Source organism: Bidens hawaiensis, unplaced genomic scaffold (assembly GCF_021521415.1).
Source record: "Bidens hawaiensis isolate Kalapana, Puna unplaced genomic scaffold, B.hawaiensis_p1.1 tig00006387_1, whole genome shotgun sequence".
Classification (NCBI taxonomy): domain Eukaryota; kingdom Viridiplantae; phylum Streptophyta; class Magnoliopsida; order Asterales; family Asteraceae; genus Bidens; species Bidens hawaiensis.
The window spans coordinates 445,411-463,389 of NW_027491429.1; the positions used below are offsets into that span (position 1 = coordinate 445,411).

At 33.4% G+C, this 17,979-nt stretch overlaps 2 protein-coding genes and 1 pseudogene across 2 annotated transcripts; 1 reads left to right on the forward strand and 2 right to left on the reverse strand.

Moving 5' to 3' along the window:
• Positions 1-696: 696 nt before the first annotated feature.
• LOC143632271 (putative sugar phosphate/phosphate translocator At2g25520) lies at positions 697-2,967 on the reverse strand. Its single transcript, XM_077100832.1, has 2 exons — positions 2,495-2,967; positions 697-1,382 (listed from the first exon to the last, which is right to left on the reverse strand). Exons 1-2 carry the CDS (start codon positions 2,925-2,927, stop codon positions 781-783), a joined length of 1,035 nt encoding a protein of 344 aa, XP_076956947.1. The 5' UTR covers positions 2,928-2,967; the 3' UTR covers positions 697-780.
• A 3,823-nt stretch (positions 2,968-6,790) lies between these two features.
• Positions 6,791-8,303, forward strand: LOC143632323 (UDP-glucosyltransferase 29 pseudogene; annotated as a pseudogene).
• Positions 8,304-9,932: 1,629 nt separating this feature from the next.
• On the reverse strand, positions 9,933-12,476 carry LOC143632272 (SPX domain-containing protein 1-like). Its single transcript, XM_077100833.1, has 3 exons — positions 12,165-12,476; positions 10,702-10,828; positions 9,933-10,540 (listed from the first exon to the last, which is right to left on the reverse strand). Exons 1-3 carry the CDS (start codon positions 12,447-12,449, stop codon positions 10,119-10,121), a joined length of 834 nt encoding a protein of 277 aa, XP_076956948.1. The 5' UTR covers positions 12,450-12,476; the 3' UTR covers positions 9,933-10,118.
• Between the last annotated feature and the right edge of the window lie 5,503 nt (positions 12,477-17,979).

Below are 17,979 nucleotides of genomic sequence, written 5' to 3' on the forward strand. Positions count from 1 at the left end.
AGACAAACCACATGAACAAAAACCACATTACACTCAACTAATAATTATAGGGTTATAATCATTTGAAAACCTTCAAAAAAACATAATTGTTACAACCCAAAACCCAAAATGCTTAGATTGCTAGTAACTTTTTATTAATGAAGCTTGAAAACCATCAGTAGCACACTAGCACTATATATTTTGGTATTATGCTTTGTATGTAGGCGTTAACTTTGGGAGTTGGTGGTCTTACTGGAAGCAACCTCTATATCTTTTGAAATAGATGTATGGTTTGTCTACATTTTATGTTCTTCAGACCCTACTAATAGTTTAGCTATGAGTGAGATTTTACTTATTATAATTAGGTTATGGTCATATCACTTACACATACGTATGGAGGCTCTCAAAAACTTTACCATAAACACGCAATGGTTAACTAACAACACATATTATTTAATACGTGTCCTTTCTAATAAAAATGTAGGCATGTTAATTTGACTAGTTGAATTTGATTGTTTCTTATGTGTGGTATTATATAAAATTTAGCCCGTGTAAGACATAAGATTATATAACAGTGTATTATATATATCACACCTAGACAAAAAAAAAAGCAAATCTTATAAAATACCACATATATAAGAAACAAATGTAACCTTTTAACACATAAGACATGGTGTAAATTCATCTATACATCTATAACAAAAGTCAAATACATGTTAAACTCATCAACACAAACCAACAAACACAAACATCATACAACCCAAATCCTAACAAACAATTAAACACAATCAAACCTTAAAATCATTCATTAGATTCAATCTTTCTTGTTACTTTCTCATCAACCAATTCACTATCAAACTGAGCAGCCTTCTTTTCCTCAGCATCTTTAGCCTTAAGCCCTTGCAACTTTACATGATTATAATAACCAACTCCTATAAAAGCAATCAAGTAACCAAACAAATTAACCAATGTCACCATATCCTTAATCACCGACCACGAAAACGCAATCAACAACCAATCTTTAACCACACCCGCAACGTTCATAGTCAAAGCGGACGTCTTCCCAACAAGCAAGAACACCGCTAGGTTCAATGCAAACGGGCATAATGCGTTTGTTGAGAATATAAAATAGTCGAAACGAAAAGTAGAAGTGTCCAATAGCTTTGGAAGCTCGACCCCAACCCATGGGACCGATAAGAATACTAGACAACACGGGGCGACATAGTACAATGATGTTATCGGATTAAATGTGATTCCTTTGGATGTTAATAAGATTTGGATTAGAACTAATCGTGTCGCTTCGAACACAACCGCGCCTAGTTGTAATATAACCCCCCATGTGTTGAATTTCGCTTCACCGTATGCTGCGATCGCGACACCGAGTGAAATGGACAACATGTTTCCTGAAAAAAATTTAACCGAAGAACAAAACGATATTGGTGAATAATATTTTTTATACATTGAATTACTGAAAACTAGGAGTGTAACGAGCCATCGACTCTCTAAAATAAGTTAGTTTAATAATCTAGGATTCTAGTCCAAGCAAGAGCTAAACTTATCGAGTTCGAGCCTAAATATAAGCTTGTTTAACGCTCGAGCTGAACTTATCGAGCTTGCTAACTAGCAAGCCTAAACTTATTTATTTTTTAAAATTACCATATCTAAAACAATATTTATTTGGCATGTAAAACCGGGCATTGTGTTACAACGGCGAGTTGACACCTATTCGGTGGGTATTGGTCACGTTATTAAAGATACCTTAATAAAACCCAAAATATAAATTTATTGAATTAAAATATAAAAAGACTAACACACAAAAGAAATGTATATATATATATATATATATATATATTTAAAATGATTTTTATTCGGTCGGTAAAATTGAGCGTTGGTAAAATCTGAGCCTTGAAGCCCGGGCATTGGTAAACCCGATTGTTACAACGGTGAGTTGATGCGAATTCCGTTAAAACCATTAACTTTTAACTAAAGTTAAAGTTAGTACTTAACATTGTTACAAAATTAAAATCTTGGTACTCATATTTACAACTTTTAAACCTTAGTACACAATCTTGTTACTTTAAGAAGGCGTCGGGGACTAACTTCATAATTGTGTCTAAAAAGTTATAAATGTTAATTAAATAATTAGTAATAATAACAAGTTAAGCCCGAGCCGGCTTGAGTTAAAAAAAAATAAAAAAAAACAAAAACCAAAAAAAAACACAACTCATAAAGTCATAATCCAAGCTTAAACTCTATAAATAAAACTCAAAACTAGTCAAACTTGAATTCATCATCGTACTCTTTTTTCTCAGTATATCCCACCAATAGCAAAACTTGGATTCAAGCTTGGATTCAAGCTTCGTAAATTAAACGAGCCGAATTCAAGCTCAGCTCGGCTCGGCTCGTTTACACAGCTAGTGAAAACAAGTTTAACAACAAATCTAACTATCTAGTTATATATATATATATATATATATATATATATATATATAAAACAAATAACAATAAACATTACCCATAGTTTGTGACTTAAACCCTTCTTTCTTAAACAAAACACCAATGGAGTAAACAGCAACCGGCATCAAGGCCTTCATCATCTGAATAAACGAAACCGACAAATAAATATAGGCTGAATTCGACAGCCAAAGGCTAAGCGAGTACAAGAACCCGATGGGTACAACCGACTTGATATAAACCTCTCGAGTCATTTGAACTCGTTCTACTACTTTAAACACGTTAACGATCACATAAGCCATTGACGAACAAACCGCCATGTGGATCATGGTTAGCGAAACCGGGTACGGCCAGTTGTACATGTTGTGGTCGAGAATGTACTTGTTGTAGATGATTACTGTGAAGCTGAGGCATATCCAGATGAATACGTAGGTGTATGTGAGTATTATTTTTTTTAAGATGGAATTGGTTAAGGTTAAGGTTGAGGTTCCCATGGATTTGTTTGATGAAGTTGAGGTTGTTTTTGGGGATGTTAAGGTTTAGATAAAGAGTGATAAGAAGAGTGTTACAGACGTTGAGTTTGGATGGTACGTGTCTTGTTGTTGTGTTAAAAGGTGGTCCAGTTTGAGTTGATTCCGGACGAAATAAATTTCATAATTTCACTGACATTGCATGCTATTTATGCTTAAAAGATTATTATTATATTAGTTTGTTGCCTGTATTGGTTTTTATTAGTTTTAATAATAATTTTTTGGTTGTTGTCCGTCGCCACTAATGAATTGGTTGATAGTGGTTCCACTTTTTATCATATTTGTTCCCAACGGTCCACAACTAACAGATTTTAACGCCGTTAGTTGCAGGTTGCCGGAAAACCCACATTTTTTCGAAGTACTTAACATTTTTGTCACAAGCATCTTTGTAACCTTATATTGGACCTTTATCATTTTTCTAGTAAAAACCCTTAATTATTGAGGTCACTGGAACCCATAGCAATCGTCAGATTCGGTTGGTGGTGCTCAAGTGGTGGTGGTGGCGGTGTTTTGATGGTGATCAGGTTGAGCTTACCGGCAAAAAATGTGAATTTTCCAGCCAAAAGTGTTTTCCGGCGACTTGCAAGTAACAAGGTTAGGATTATGTTACTCATGGACCGTTGAGAGCAACTATGCTAAAAATGTGACCGACAACAACCATTTTCGTTAGTTGAGACCGGCAGCGACCAAAATATAAAAGTTGGGATTAATAAAAACCAATACATCATTATATTATTATTGTTATATTAGGCATGTCACTTTTAAATTTTATCGACGACCCGAAACCGAACCCAAGAAACTATTAATGATTACTTGATTAGAGGATTTCAGGTATACCTGAAAACCCGTTCTGAGTTTTATACCCTAATATTATTAGTTCACCACATGTTTAATCTTTATCAGTATTCCATCATAGACTCTTTGATTGATGTTCCATCTATTTCAAATTTTAGGGTTATATATGCTACTTCTAAGTTATGTTTGGTTATTTATTCTACTAATTTTACGAATTGAGTTCAAGTTCTTCACATTTTACCGGTGATGATGACAATTTTGATTTAATTATACGAATTGTATTTTCAGATTTAGTTGGTTTATTATTTGTTTATTTATTTATTGTATAAGTAAAGATGATAATGTTACATGAACATGTTTTTGTCGTTTAAAGAGATGAAAATGTTATACTTGTTAATGAAAACAATTTATGACACTTGACATTCTCTAAAGTGTTCGACAAACAAATTCATGAGTTTGTAGCAAAATACTATATATGTTTTATCATTTTATGGGTAAAGCATTATTATGATGTGTGTGTATATGTAAATTGTAAGGCTTTTGTTTTACGCTAGTTATTATTTAAAATATTATAAAAGCGACAATATGCCGACACAAAGAGAGGTGATAAACAAATAAAAAATAAGAATGGCCACGTGGGCCTTTTAGGAAATATACACGTAAAATTTTAAAGTTTCCAAATCAGCTATCATAAGACTCTTGTCACGTTCACTCTGACTTTTATTCTTTGTAACCTCTTCTCTAACATATGATGATATGAATATTTATATTATAAACTAAATTAATTTAGATATGCTAATATTGTTCAATATTAAGTTTTAAGCTGCTAGAAAAAGGTTTGCATTTACTTAGGGTAAATTGGGAATATATAACCTTGTAACACATCGGTTATAGGCTTGATGTAAAAATCTCGTCTAGACGTTGATTAATTATAGATTAATCGATAGTCAGTACCTCATTGACTAGTTGCTGATTAATCACTACTTGGTCAATATTGGTCAAAGTTAAAAAAAAAAGTTTTATATACAATTTGGTATATATATGTATATTTGAAAAATTACATATAACTTCCAATCCAACTGATCCCAGTTATTTCCTAATAATCTTGATTGAAAACAAATCCCCCACCGTCCGACTAGCTCTTAATGATTTCTACAACACTTATTATAGGGATATAACTATAAGATTGTCATTTCTGTAACATAATTTTTGTTATATTTAATGAGTTACACATTCACTAAAGGTGTATTAAAACAAATTAATATATACCATAGGATATTAGGCATTAACTATGCATGTAGGATTGTAGTCTTCTTTTAATAATCAACATTCCTACATGCAGAGGTTAACCAATAATCGGGCCAGGCCCATTGTTAATAAGCCCAACTTATGATGACCCATAAGCCTCCTAACCCATATGGATAGGTCATAGGTGAGTCTTCCTAATCATTACTATTTACTACATGGGATTTACTCTATACAACTATGCAAGTATAATCTCTAGTCTCATCTTATCTATGTTTACATAGAATTATAGTGAGTAATGTACTAACGTTGAGCGTCGGAAGGTGATTCAAAAATTCTGGTCTCTGACCCAATCTAGCATGTTCTTGTTGATGCGTGCATGTCCGAAAGATATCAGAGAAGATTAAGTATACCCGATACATCTCTTTAGTCATTGCTAAGATCATACAAAAGAAATTACGAATAGATGTTTTTAATAATAACGTATCCTAATTAAAAAATTATGTAACAAAACAATTCCCATTTATTTTGCTACATGCTTACATTCCTCGTGTTTCTCTTTCACAAACAAAGACTCATTCTCACTCAAATCCCAAATCACAAAACATTTAGTACACAAAACAACTAATTTGTATTCAATCGATCAATCAGTCGATCATGGCTCTAAGCGAAGGCATATTAAAAAACATCATCCTTTTGTACACGTACGTAACAATCTGGATCATCCTCAGTTTCACCGTCATCGTATACAACAAGTTCATCCTCAAACAAAAAAATGTACAACTGGCTGTACCCGATCTCCCTAACCATGATCCACATGTTGTTTTGTTCCTCCATAGCCTACATTCTCGTAACCATTATTCGTGTCGTGGAACCAATCCAAATGACACGAGACATTTATTTAAAATCCGTTGTCCCCATAGGGTTTACTCTACTCACTAAGCTTATGGCTTTCGAATTCGGCTTATATTTATTTATCCGTTTGCGTTTATTCGACTTATATATACTAAGTTTGTCAAGATAATCCAAATCCAACATTGATAATAGAGTCAAAAGAATAATAATTTGTAGCATATAATATTGCAGTTAAAAACGAAAATTAACTAAAAAATTAATGAAATCTTTTTCCAAAGTTGAAATAAAGAACCAAAGCTTTAAACTTTTATTACATAACATGATTTTTTTTATTTAACAGTCTAATATTTATATTATTCAACCCGTTTACCCGTTTAGTAGAAGAGTTTGTATCCTAATTATAACAAGTATATTCGTGACAAAAAATATTTGCTTTATATATATATCCCATAATATTTATCAAAATTAATACAAGAAAAGATATCTTTAATGTCTTGAAATGAATAATAAAACTTTACTGTTTAGCATTGTTTTAGGATATGTTTTAGGATAACAACCAATCTTAATTATAGAATAAAACCTATATATAAACTAAGCATTATTAGCGGATGCAATTAGTCAATTACCATGCAAAAATATTGGTAACACTAAATATATATCTCATTAAAACCCTAAATCAATTCCAATAATAACAAGAAACAATTAATATTTTCCATAATAAAATCAAGCATATAGACATATAGTTATAACGGTTGTAATCCAAAACCAAAATAATAAATCCTTTTCATTTTTGAATACTTATTCATCATCCTAAAAAAATGATTCCAAAAGTTTATAAAGAAAATGAATCATGTCTTGAAATAAACCAACACCTTGTACTATATAACAACACCTTCAAAGTTCAAACCTACGTACTTGTTCTTGTTCTTATTCTTATTCTTATTCTTGTTCTCCACAAACAACCTTAAAATACAAACACACAAACTATTTTTGATGTCTACGATGATAGGAAAGAAGCAAACTATTTTGATGTTCCCATGGTTAGGCCATGGTCATGTTTCACCTTTCCTAGAACTAGCCAAAAAACTAGACAACACAAACCTCTTCAACATCTACCTTTGTTCAACTCCTGCTAACCTAGAATCTGTTAAGAAAACCAAGTGTCGTCCGTCGTCGATAAATCTCATCGAACTCCACCTTCCAACGCTACCCGATTTACCACCAAACCTTCACACCACCAATGGTTTACCTCTTCATCTTATGCCTACCCTTAAGCAAGCTTTTGACTTGTCAAGTGATCGGTTTTCAAAAATCTTGAAAACCCTTAAACCCGACTTACTCATTCACGACATGATTCAATCGTGGGCCCCGAAGTTGGCTGCCGCCGTTGGTATCCCTTCGGTGGTGTTTGTCACCACAAGTGCCACCATGGCTAGTCATATGTTTCATCTTTACTTGAATCACTCCAAAGGCATTGCTTTCCCATTTAATAAGATTTTCTTTCGTGCTTATGAGTATAAACATGTGCATGAGATTCTTGAGAGCTCGGCGAATGGGTTGAAAGATAAAGATCGTGTGATGAAATGTGTTGGGAATTCGTCGAGTATTGTTCTTGTTAAGTCTTTTAAGGAGGTTGAATGTAAGTATGTTGATTACCTTTCTGAGCTGACTGGTAAAAATATTGTGCCGGTGGGTCCACTTGTTGTTGACCCGTGTCATGCTGATGTGACTCAAGATAGTGTGATGCAGTGGCTTGACACGAAAGACGTTGGATCCACTATCTTTGTGTCTTTTGGGAGTGAGTATTTTCTTTCTAGTGATGATTTGAATGAAATAGCCTATGGGTTGGAAATGAGCAATGTGAACTTTATTTGGGTTTTAAGGTTTCCAAAAAGTGAAACAAAGGTTGAACTTTCACAACATTTGCCATTAGGGCTTCTTGATAGGGTAAAAGATAGGGGTTTATTGGTTGATGGGTGGGCTCCACAAACAAAAATACTAGGGCATAAAAACATAGGTGGATTTGTGAGTCATTGTGGTTGGAACTCGGTGTTAGAAGCAATGAAATTTGGTGTTCCAATAATTGCAATGCCAATGCAACTTGACCAACCGGTCAATGCTCGGTTGGCGGTGGAGGTTGGGGTCGCGGTGGAGGTTATTAGAGACGCAAATGGGCGGCTCATGCGAGAGAAAATGGCTGCGGTTGTGCAACGTGTGGTGGTGAGTGAGTTAGGACAAGTTGTTAGAGAAAAGGCGAAGAATATGAGTGTTTGTTTGAGAGAGAAAGGGGATGAGGAGATAGTTGTGGTGGTGAAGGAGTTGCTGAAGTTGTGTCAAAGCGGCAAAGACAAACGTCACGCAGATGGTCTTCGGAAGGGGATTTCAAAGACGAAAAGCAAGACATTTGTCCTTGACTCGCGTCTTGCGATGAAAACTCAAGTTTAAAAAGTGCATCATTAATCTCCCTTTCATTTTGCCTTTGGAAGTTATAATACCAAAGTGAGAGTTAAATTAGACTGCTCCTTTAGAGTATTATTATTATACACTAATTACCTATATGGGTTGTTTTTGAAATTGTTTTTATAATTGTTTTCACTAAAACAAACTCAATTTCTGGTGTTTTTTTTATTTTTATTTTTATGTTTTAAGGTAGTGAGGGAGATGTGCAAGGGGAAAGGCTACCCTCTTTTTGTGTAGCCTATATATTATTAATATATGACTATTTATGAATAATTTGAGTGCATGTTTCATTTTTTAAGTTATCTACTTATACTATGTTTCAATTCCATATCAAATGTTTAGTGTATGTTTATTTCTTTCTAATAATTTGTTTTCATGTGTTAAAAGACTTGAAGCTAGTTGTTGATTGTGGGTTAATTTGAAGATGATTGTTATTGTTTAGTGTTTACCACTAACAGTTTCATCACGTTGCGATTATGTTCTTGATTATATATAATTCATTTAGATTATGTGTCTTTAATCAATTCTCTTAACGACATGATTCTTGTGAGTCATTTCTATATAGATTATTATATTATGTGTTGCATGTTGTTGGTTGATTTCTTTTGGTTGCGTTTTTGACAAGTCGTCATGATAATCACCTCCATAGACCATTTACAATGTTAGAACAGGTCAGGTTGGTTGGCCTAGCGTTGATAATCTCTGCCTTGAACTTACGCGTCTATGATTTTGTTTCTCAAGAAATTCATGCGGCGGAAGAATCCTGAATTTGAGACTTTTTACACCACGCTGAGCATAAGTACCCTCTTTTAACTTTTATTTTGATGGAGATTCAATTTTGAAATAAAATATCATGACATATGCATCTAGAGAACATTCGCTTCAAAGTTGAGGAAAAAATAAACAAATTCAAGGCGCATATGAGTCACTTAACAAATAGTTCGGGTCTCGGTTGGATAACCCGTTTACTTGACCAGTCTGATTAGGGGTGTAAACGAGTCGAGCCGTTCGCGAGCTTCTTGAGATCGGCTCATGAAAAAGCTCGATCGAGCCGGAGCCCGAGCTCAAACCTATAAGTAAGCACATTTAATAAACGAGACCGAGCTTCACTTATTGAACTTGAGCCGGCTCGCGAGCATAAACGAGCCTGTCATTTATATTATTTTTTAATGCATACATTTAATAATTTTAATTAACATAATTAAAAGTATATAAATTAATTTTTAAATAGTAAACAAGCCGTGCCCAAGCCGAGCTTAAAAATCTACTCACGAGCTAAGCTCGAGCTTTGAAAATAGAGCTCAAAACGAGCCGAGCTCGAGCTCCGCATAAATTAAACGAGCCGAGCTCAAGCCTAGTCGAGCTCGAACTCGGCTCGGCTAGTTTACACCCCTAAGCCTGATCAGAACCACTTGACCCGCCAACCAATTTGACCCGGCTTAACCCGCCAACCCATGCAATCACATGAAGCTAGCTATGTTAAATCCCAGCACTTAAAATGTATGTAATTATATGAAAATCAGTTGCTGCTATGCTTGCCCATGACTACGAAAACAACATACGTCAACACGCAAACGAAACACATTGCATAAAAATACAAAAAGTTATCATATCATAGCTTTATACAAACACAAAAATAAGCATAGTTTCGTCTGTAGAAAAGCGGAAACAAAAGGTACAAAAACGTTTGTGGTTAATTATCATCATCAGCTATGTATTATACAACCATAGTTAGCATCTAACCCAAAGCACCATTGTGCACTCAATGTATTATACCAAGCTAAACACAACATATTATCGTCATTTCGCTAGCTGCTCATGCAGAGGAAGCTTATTCCACGTTTCCTCAATCCCGCTTACTTGCAAAGGCGGCAACGAGAACACACTAACCGTCGAGCTTTTGCTTCTTATTTCCTTCAAAGACCTCAAAGCCGAAATGGTACTTTTTGTGTACAAGCTCTTCATATACTCCAACTCTGCAAGCTCTTTTGCTTGCATTGGTGCCTCGTAGGCGTCTGCAGTGGTGGTGGGTCCAGTATCACCGCCAGTTTCCGGTGATTCAGTTAGCGGGAAGTGACGGTCTAGCATCGCCTCACACTCTTTCACTAGCTTGTAAAGCAAGTCGGTCATGAAGAACGGTTGTTGTAGGACTTTTTGAATGAACGGTAAACGAAGAAGAGCTCCGGTTCTTTTATCGTATTTCTTTAGTATTTTCACTATTCCTGTTTGATCAATGTGAATAACAAGATTTAATATAAAAAAATTTACGAGTAACAACAACAACAATAATAATAATACACATAATAACAACAACAACAACAACAACAACAACAACAACAACAATAATAATAATAATAATTTACAAAAAAGATTAGTGATTTACCTGTATAGTTAAGAGCGCTATAATTCTCTAGCAAAACCATCTCGCCATGAAAATCGACGATTTCTTTTCGGATCTTGATCATCTCTTCGTTTGAGTCTTTAGCTTTCATAACACTATCCTGAAATTCCTATTAAAAAAAAAGCAAACATGATTAAAATTTACAATCAAAATCTTGACTTCAAAGTTTTGACTTTTAGAATTGACTAAAGTAGTAAAGTTTCATATCATATTGATATGCACCACTTCAAGGTATTGAGGGGCTGTTTTAACTGTTTATGTGGTTTATAAAACATTAAAACATAAAGAATAATTCTACAGTCATGACCTATTTTCAAACTCTCCAATGGCAAGAGTATTATATTCCATCAGTCAAGTTACCATTTTTGGCTTATATATCATTGAAAATGTCAAAAAAGATGGAATCTTTAAATCCATAGCATCAATCCTTCATAAGATAACAATGTATTTTTAAGTTTGAAATCTTTTGGACTTCTATGTATTAATTTCACAATGCACAATCAAGCCCAAGCCGAGCTTTGACTTGTTAATGTACTGAAAAACGAGCTCGAGCCGAGCTTAAGCTCGTTAAGGTTTTTCTCAAATTATAAAATAAAATAAAACTTACATAAATTAATTATCAAACTAATAAATTGGCCAAAACTCGAGCTTGAAAAAATGACTCACGCGCCAATCTCGAGCTTTAAAAAAAAGCTCAAAATGAGCTGAACTTGATCTTAAAAAAATAACTCACAAGCTAAGCTCAAGCTGTAGAAAAAGTGCTCGAAACAAGTCGAGCCCGAGCTCTTGTAAGTCAAAACAAACCAAGCTCGAGCTCCTGAAAATCAAAACGAGCCAACCTCAATCCTAACCGAGCCGGGCTCATTTACACCTCGAAAAACGCAAACTTTCATCCCTAACTATAAACAAAATCATTAACCACTGACTAACATTATCCCTAATCACAATCGAATTAACAAACTTTACAACCATTTCAACAAAATCACTAACATATATAAATTACTTAATACTTTATAAATGAGCCAAAACTCAAGCTTGAAAATACGACTCATAAGCTAAGCTCAAGCTCTAGAAAAGAGCCAAAGCCGAGCTTGAAAAAATGACTCCCGAGCCAAGCTCGAGAATTGGCAAAGCATATGTAGGGACCCGGGTGTTTTTATACACAGTGTAAATTTACCCGTTGAGCCCAGCCCGGCCACCCGTGTTTATAAAATTTTTTATACGTTTTGAGTCCGTCCGGCCACCTGGCATTTTCATCCAAGCTTCGCCAGTGAGCTTGAGCTCTAGTAAGTCAAAAAGAGCGGAGTTCGGGCTTAATCGTAAACTATTAATCACTAATAAATAGCAGTAATCCTAAGTCCTATCCACATCCTAATTAACAACCCAATTCAACAAAATAATCACTAACAAAATTAAAAACCCAAATCCAATAATAATAACAATACCTTCAATTTAATAATATACTCTTCTTCTTTCTCCACAAAGAAAGAATTAAACTTCTCAACCTCTTGTTCCAACAACTGCACAAACTCACTCTCTTCATTCGACATTTCACCACCGTTGTCACCGGAAACCCGCATCCGCTTGGCCGGCCGGTCACCGAAGGATTCAGATTCTTTAACAATAATAAGTTTCAATCTTTTTTTAAGTTCTTTGTAGGATAAGAACTTGTCACGCCATTCGGGTAACGTTTCGTCGATCTGGGTGCTTAAGCTTTTGCCGAATTTCATTATTATTATTTGATTGATTGGATTTGATACGTGGGTTTGTGAATATGAATATATGAATGAAAGGTTGAAGGTGGGGGAATAATATTATTATAGGGGTAAGGTGGGAATATGCGGAGGAGAGGAAAAAGCATATTCTGGAGAAAGAATATTCCGTTATGGGAAGAAAGTGAGTGAGTGGTGGACCGGTGGTGGACCGGTGGTTTCTAATTAACTAGGTTAGAAACCCGTATGTTGAAAAAAAAAAAAACTTATTTGAATAATAATGATAATACTAATAATAATTAGAAATTAGATAATATTATTAAAGTATTACATAAATAAGATAGAGCTTTGTCACAAAGTTTTTCAAAAGGAAAATACGCACATCCGTTAGCACCCCAACGGTACCTACCAATTTTACATAATAAGTAAAATAAAGTCACTAAAAATAATACACATTTCATATAACATAACCTCAAATAATAAGAAATCAGACTCATTCTTTACAAAGTAAAACCAACTTTAGTATAAATATAAAGTAAAACGATAAAGGACTTAACTTAAAGTATATGTTTTTTTTAAAGATAATATTTATAGAAGAAGAGTGAAAAACTTTGCATTTTTGTTTTGTGGAAGTTCTTCTCCGATAATATATTAAAGAACCAATTTCATGTGCTACACATCTTTCCTACATCCATTAAACATATATATGACACTTAAATAGAAAAATTGGTAAAATAACTTTTTTTCTAAAAATAGTTAGCTGTCAAAGAAATGGGTCAAATTATTGATTACCTTTAAAAAGGCGATAAATGGTAGAAAAAGGTCCATTTGCAATCCGCCTTCATAAGAGTGTCGGGTGCACGGTTTGATGTACAAATATGTGGTTAGTCTAAAGTTGTTTTTTTTAAACGGAAGAACTGTTTTAACGGGAAATTCATTTTTTTTGTTTAAAAATGAATTGCAGTTTTCGTCGTTATTATTTGAACAAATATGTGGTTAGTCTAATGGTTTCGAATTTGCGGTTTTCATCAAATAATTTTGTTTTCACTTACAATTAAACTCGACCAAACTAACGAGTTACCTTCGCCTTTAAAGGAATAATTCCAGAATTTCATTTTTCATATTCGTCGTTCTTTCCTTCGCCTTTAATAGCCCCTACACGGGCAAACGAGGATTTCAATTCATCTTTGGTGGCTTCAGCATGACACATTTGGTAGATAAAAAGGCCAAACAGTTACACAACTAATTAAGAACAAAATTGACCCTCACGTGATGACACACTAATGGGCTTAACGACCAAAGTTAACAGGGTTGGGTTTAATTGCAAGTGAAAACAAACCTATTGGACGAAAACTACAAATTTGAAACTATTTGACTAAAAACGCAAATTTGGTCAAACCACAAAGATGAAAATCGCAATTCTTTCTTTGTTTAATATATAAACGAATATGAACAAGGAATTCTATTTGATTAACTAAATTAATGAACATGTACAGATGAATTGTTCATTCAGTTTGTTCGTGAACCTTCAATAATGTGTCCCTTTAGCGAGTCTAGTACTTACGATATTCGTTTTTCTTGTTCTTACAGTATTGGTTTTTTTGGGTACTTCAATGGAACTGGTACCAATCATTACCAGACATATAGAATCGGTATACTATTAGGTTAGTTATGATTTGATCTTTTTCTGATAAGATTTTTGGTTCAATCCATTACTTATGATTGTGGGAAGCAACAAACAAAATCGATTGGGTTGGGTGGATGGGTCGCGTGGATAACGATTTTAGTGTTTTGCAGTTTGTTAGCTTGGTTTTGATTGTCTGGCGTTTAAACTACTAATCGTTTTAAAATCGTTAATTGGATTGAAAATTTTAAAACATAAAGATGATTAAAGTAATGAATATGCATACATTGTTATGTATTCTAAAGTTAAAAGAGGCTAAACGCCGGCTTCACACCTCGTTTTAAGTTTTAAACCATCGGACACACTAGTAAACTGTCAAATCATAGAAATCTGATTGTAGCATGATCGCATAAATCTAAAATTGGTTAAGACACTTAAACATTTTAAATATTTGCTAACACATCAATATAGTACTTAATGTTATTAAGAGAGACGAGTAGTGATGAATAAAACTAAGAAACACATATAACAAGAAGAACGTTTTTTAAGAACGACTCGTGATTTTAGTCTAGTTCTATTTTCCGGTTAGATATACAATTTTTAGAATTTGAACTTTGAACCTCTAAAACTAGGAGGAGTCGCATCGTGATGTCCTAAAAGAGCCACCAAGAAGAATAACTAGTGGTGAGATTTTGATTATTTAGACAATTGACTTATAAAATAACTTTATAGTAACTTTGTAATATGTTTAATATTATACTATGTCATAGATTATATACCCTATATTATATAGATGCATAATATAATGTTGTACGTAAGATATATTACATAAGTGTACAATATAATATAGCATATTATCACATAATTATTTATTTATTTAGCAAATAATGTATGAAACAGGTGATGGTTAGATTAGATGTGATAGAAAAGCATATTATGCAAGATCCTATTAATATTCAAAGTTTTAGCATCCAAAGAAAAAGGGGGATAAAGGCATATTCTAAGGTTTGGTTCTTTTTCCACCCACTTGTTCACCTCTCCTTCATTCTTAATATTAAAATCTATTTACTTTATATCTTCTCTTATTTCTTTATAGTTTATGTCATTTTCACATTTACTTTTTTTGTTAATTATACAACATATTTTGCTTTCAGAACATTATTTTATTAGTGTCCCATTTGACACTGGTAAAAAAAACATGATCATCTTAGCTCATGGCAACATGTTATTATTGTAATAGTTTTATTCATGTCATTTCACATTTGTATTTGCAACTTTTTTTTTATTGAAAAGGCTTATGTACTTTATACTTGTTTAAAGGAAATTAAGGGTATTCACAATTCGGGCACCTCTTCCAAGGAAGGTAGGGTTCCACGGTTTCATTGACAATACCATCGCAAGTGCTTCGCTTGTAGATTCGGTTTCTTGAACCTGAATCAATTAACTTTGCCAAATGATTGTGTGTTTGTGTGTGCGAGGAAACCAATGATTGGTTTGGTTTGTTGAAGAAAAGTGGTTCAGGTATGGAGAGTACACCGCCGCCGATGAATCGGTTTCAGTCGGATACAAATGAGGTGACTCTTTTTTAATGGTCGTCCAGTTTGGGTTGAGCGGGTTATGCCCCTTGTGCCTTGAGAAAATAGTCACGTTAAGTCATAACCGTAAGAAAATAGTTGTTGACTTTTAGGTTTTCAGTCAATTTAGTGAAAACTCATCACGTGTTATAGTTATGTGTGTGTTGGATGATACACAACTCTCATACTTATACGACAAGCCAGCCCGTTAAAAAGCTCACTACTACACTACACATAGTATCCAATTTTGTGAGTAAATGGCAAACCAGTTAAAATATATCATGTCATTACATTTACGATAATTTTAAGACTTTTCAAAACAATTTTATTTGCTCTTCTAGTTCTACCTCTTAAAGAATTTTGCTTTATAAATCATAATTTATAAATTTATATGTTGCAATTTGTTAATGCTTGTTATGCTACACATGTCGTAAGTACAAAATTTTGTAAAAATCATGTGACGTGGGCAATCGATAAACACAACACATTGATAAATAATGGTTTAAAGAATCTAACAAAGAAAGAAATCTATTGAGAGAGAAATAGAAATATAAGTAACGAAATACATATGAACGCTTTATTTTAAGAACCAATTTTATGTTAAAAGCTATGAGGACCGTATAAAACACTAAAACAAGTTGATTATACAATTATCACAATTCTTCATATACTTGGTGGTTATGAAATGAATGTATCATGTTTACGGTTAGTCTATTTGATACAGCTGGATTTATATAAAAAAAAAGTTCAAATATGTTTTTTTTCACTTATAAATTTTGAATTTTCATTTTTATCAGTGAGGTTTTTGGTTCATTCTTGTGACCGTTTTTAATTAATATAATACACCAATGCGGTCAAAAAGATATAATACATTAATACACGTGGAAAAAAAATATATTACTTTATGATTGAGAAAGATATAATAAAAATATTGTGATGCGTTTTAATATTTGGAATTACTTAAAAAGTAACTTAACGTAGAAATATGTATGGCCGGTAATTATTATTGATATATTATTACATATTTATAATTTATTTAAAAATAAGTCTTTTAAAAGTTGACATGTTTTTTTTATGTTTGAAGTAAAATATACATAACAAAATTACTTGTACATTGTTGCTACAACAAAGATAAGACCAATGATAGTTAATGGACTGGTTAGGCTAAAAGGCTTCAAGGGTTCAGGTTAGCCTAACGCAGGTCGTGGTGTTCCTCTACGTTTGCAAAACGTAGAAAGAGGTTCACTAGTTAGTTGTTTGTTGTTAAAGCTCACCGATGATCAAGAACCGCGATGTTTGGAATCGGTTCATGGATGAAGCTATGATATTGGTGAAGTAAGAAAGGAATAAGCAAAGTGTGTATTCCTCAAGAGAGAAGAGAAGATCAAGGAGTATGTATTAACTCCAGATCTGGTGTCTTGTGTTTATGGCTAAGCATCTCTTATATAAGTGAGGAGATGTAAGCATTTCAGTTCAGATGTAACTAAACTAGTTAACCTCTTGTTTACATAGAGAGTTGGCCATTGTTGGGCGGGAAGCTTTGGACCGCTGGTCCATATATAAAATAATAATACTTTATCTGAGTAAGTACTTTGGTCAGAGGGGACATGGATGTGAATAGTGATGTGACATTGTACTGTAGCACGTGGGTGCTTGTTTCCATAAGTTTGGGCGAGAAACGAAGATTTTAACCTTTTAACCCTTTTAGCGTTAACGTGTTTAAGCAATTTTATTATTTCCTTAAGCTACCCCCGTCACACATTTACACGTTACTTAATTTCTCTAACTAAGCAAGGTATATGTGAGATTTGGGATAGAAAGACATGAGAATAGAATTGACGTTATGAGGTTTATTTTAGCCATTATATATGTGTGAATGTATAAATTTATAGAATAATAACATAAGCAATAACGTTGTTAGAAGATAATTAATAAAATCCATAAAAATTAATTAATGCTTACAAACATGTCAAGTCACACATAGAACACTTACAAACATTAGACTATGCGTAACGGTTTAATTAAAAAGTAAAAACCGTGCATTCGCTGTCACGTAAATGTGAATGCTCTCACTAACTTTTTCATAAAAAGAACGTAATGGTTTAACTAACAGCATACCTATTATTATTCTTTCTTTTTTTTAATAAAGTTGAGTTAGGTACTGGTAGTTCAATTGGCTAGAGGTTTTGGACCCGTATAGGAGCTTTTTGACTCCTAGATCGTTGAGAGTTTAATATGCCCTCAAGATCGGCTTCAGGATAGTTCTACTTCAAGCATGCAACTCTTAACCGAAGAAGATTGGAACATAATTCAAGAAATGGATAAATGTATGTGTGTTTATTATTAACTA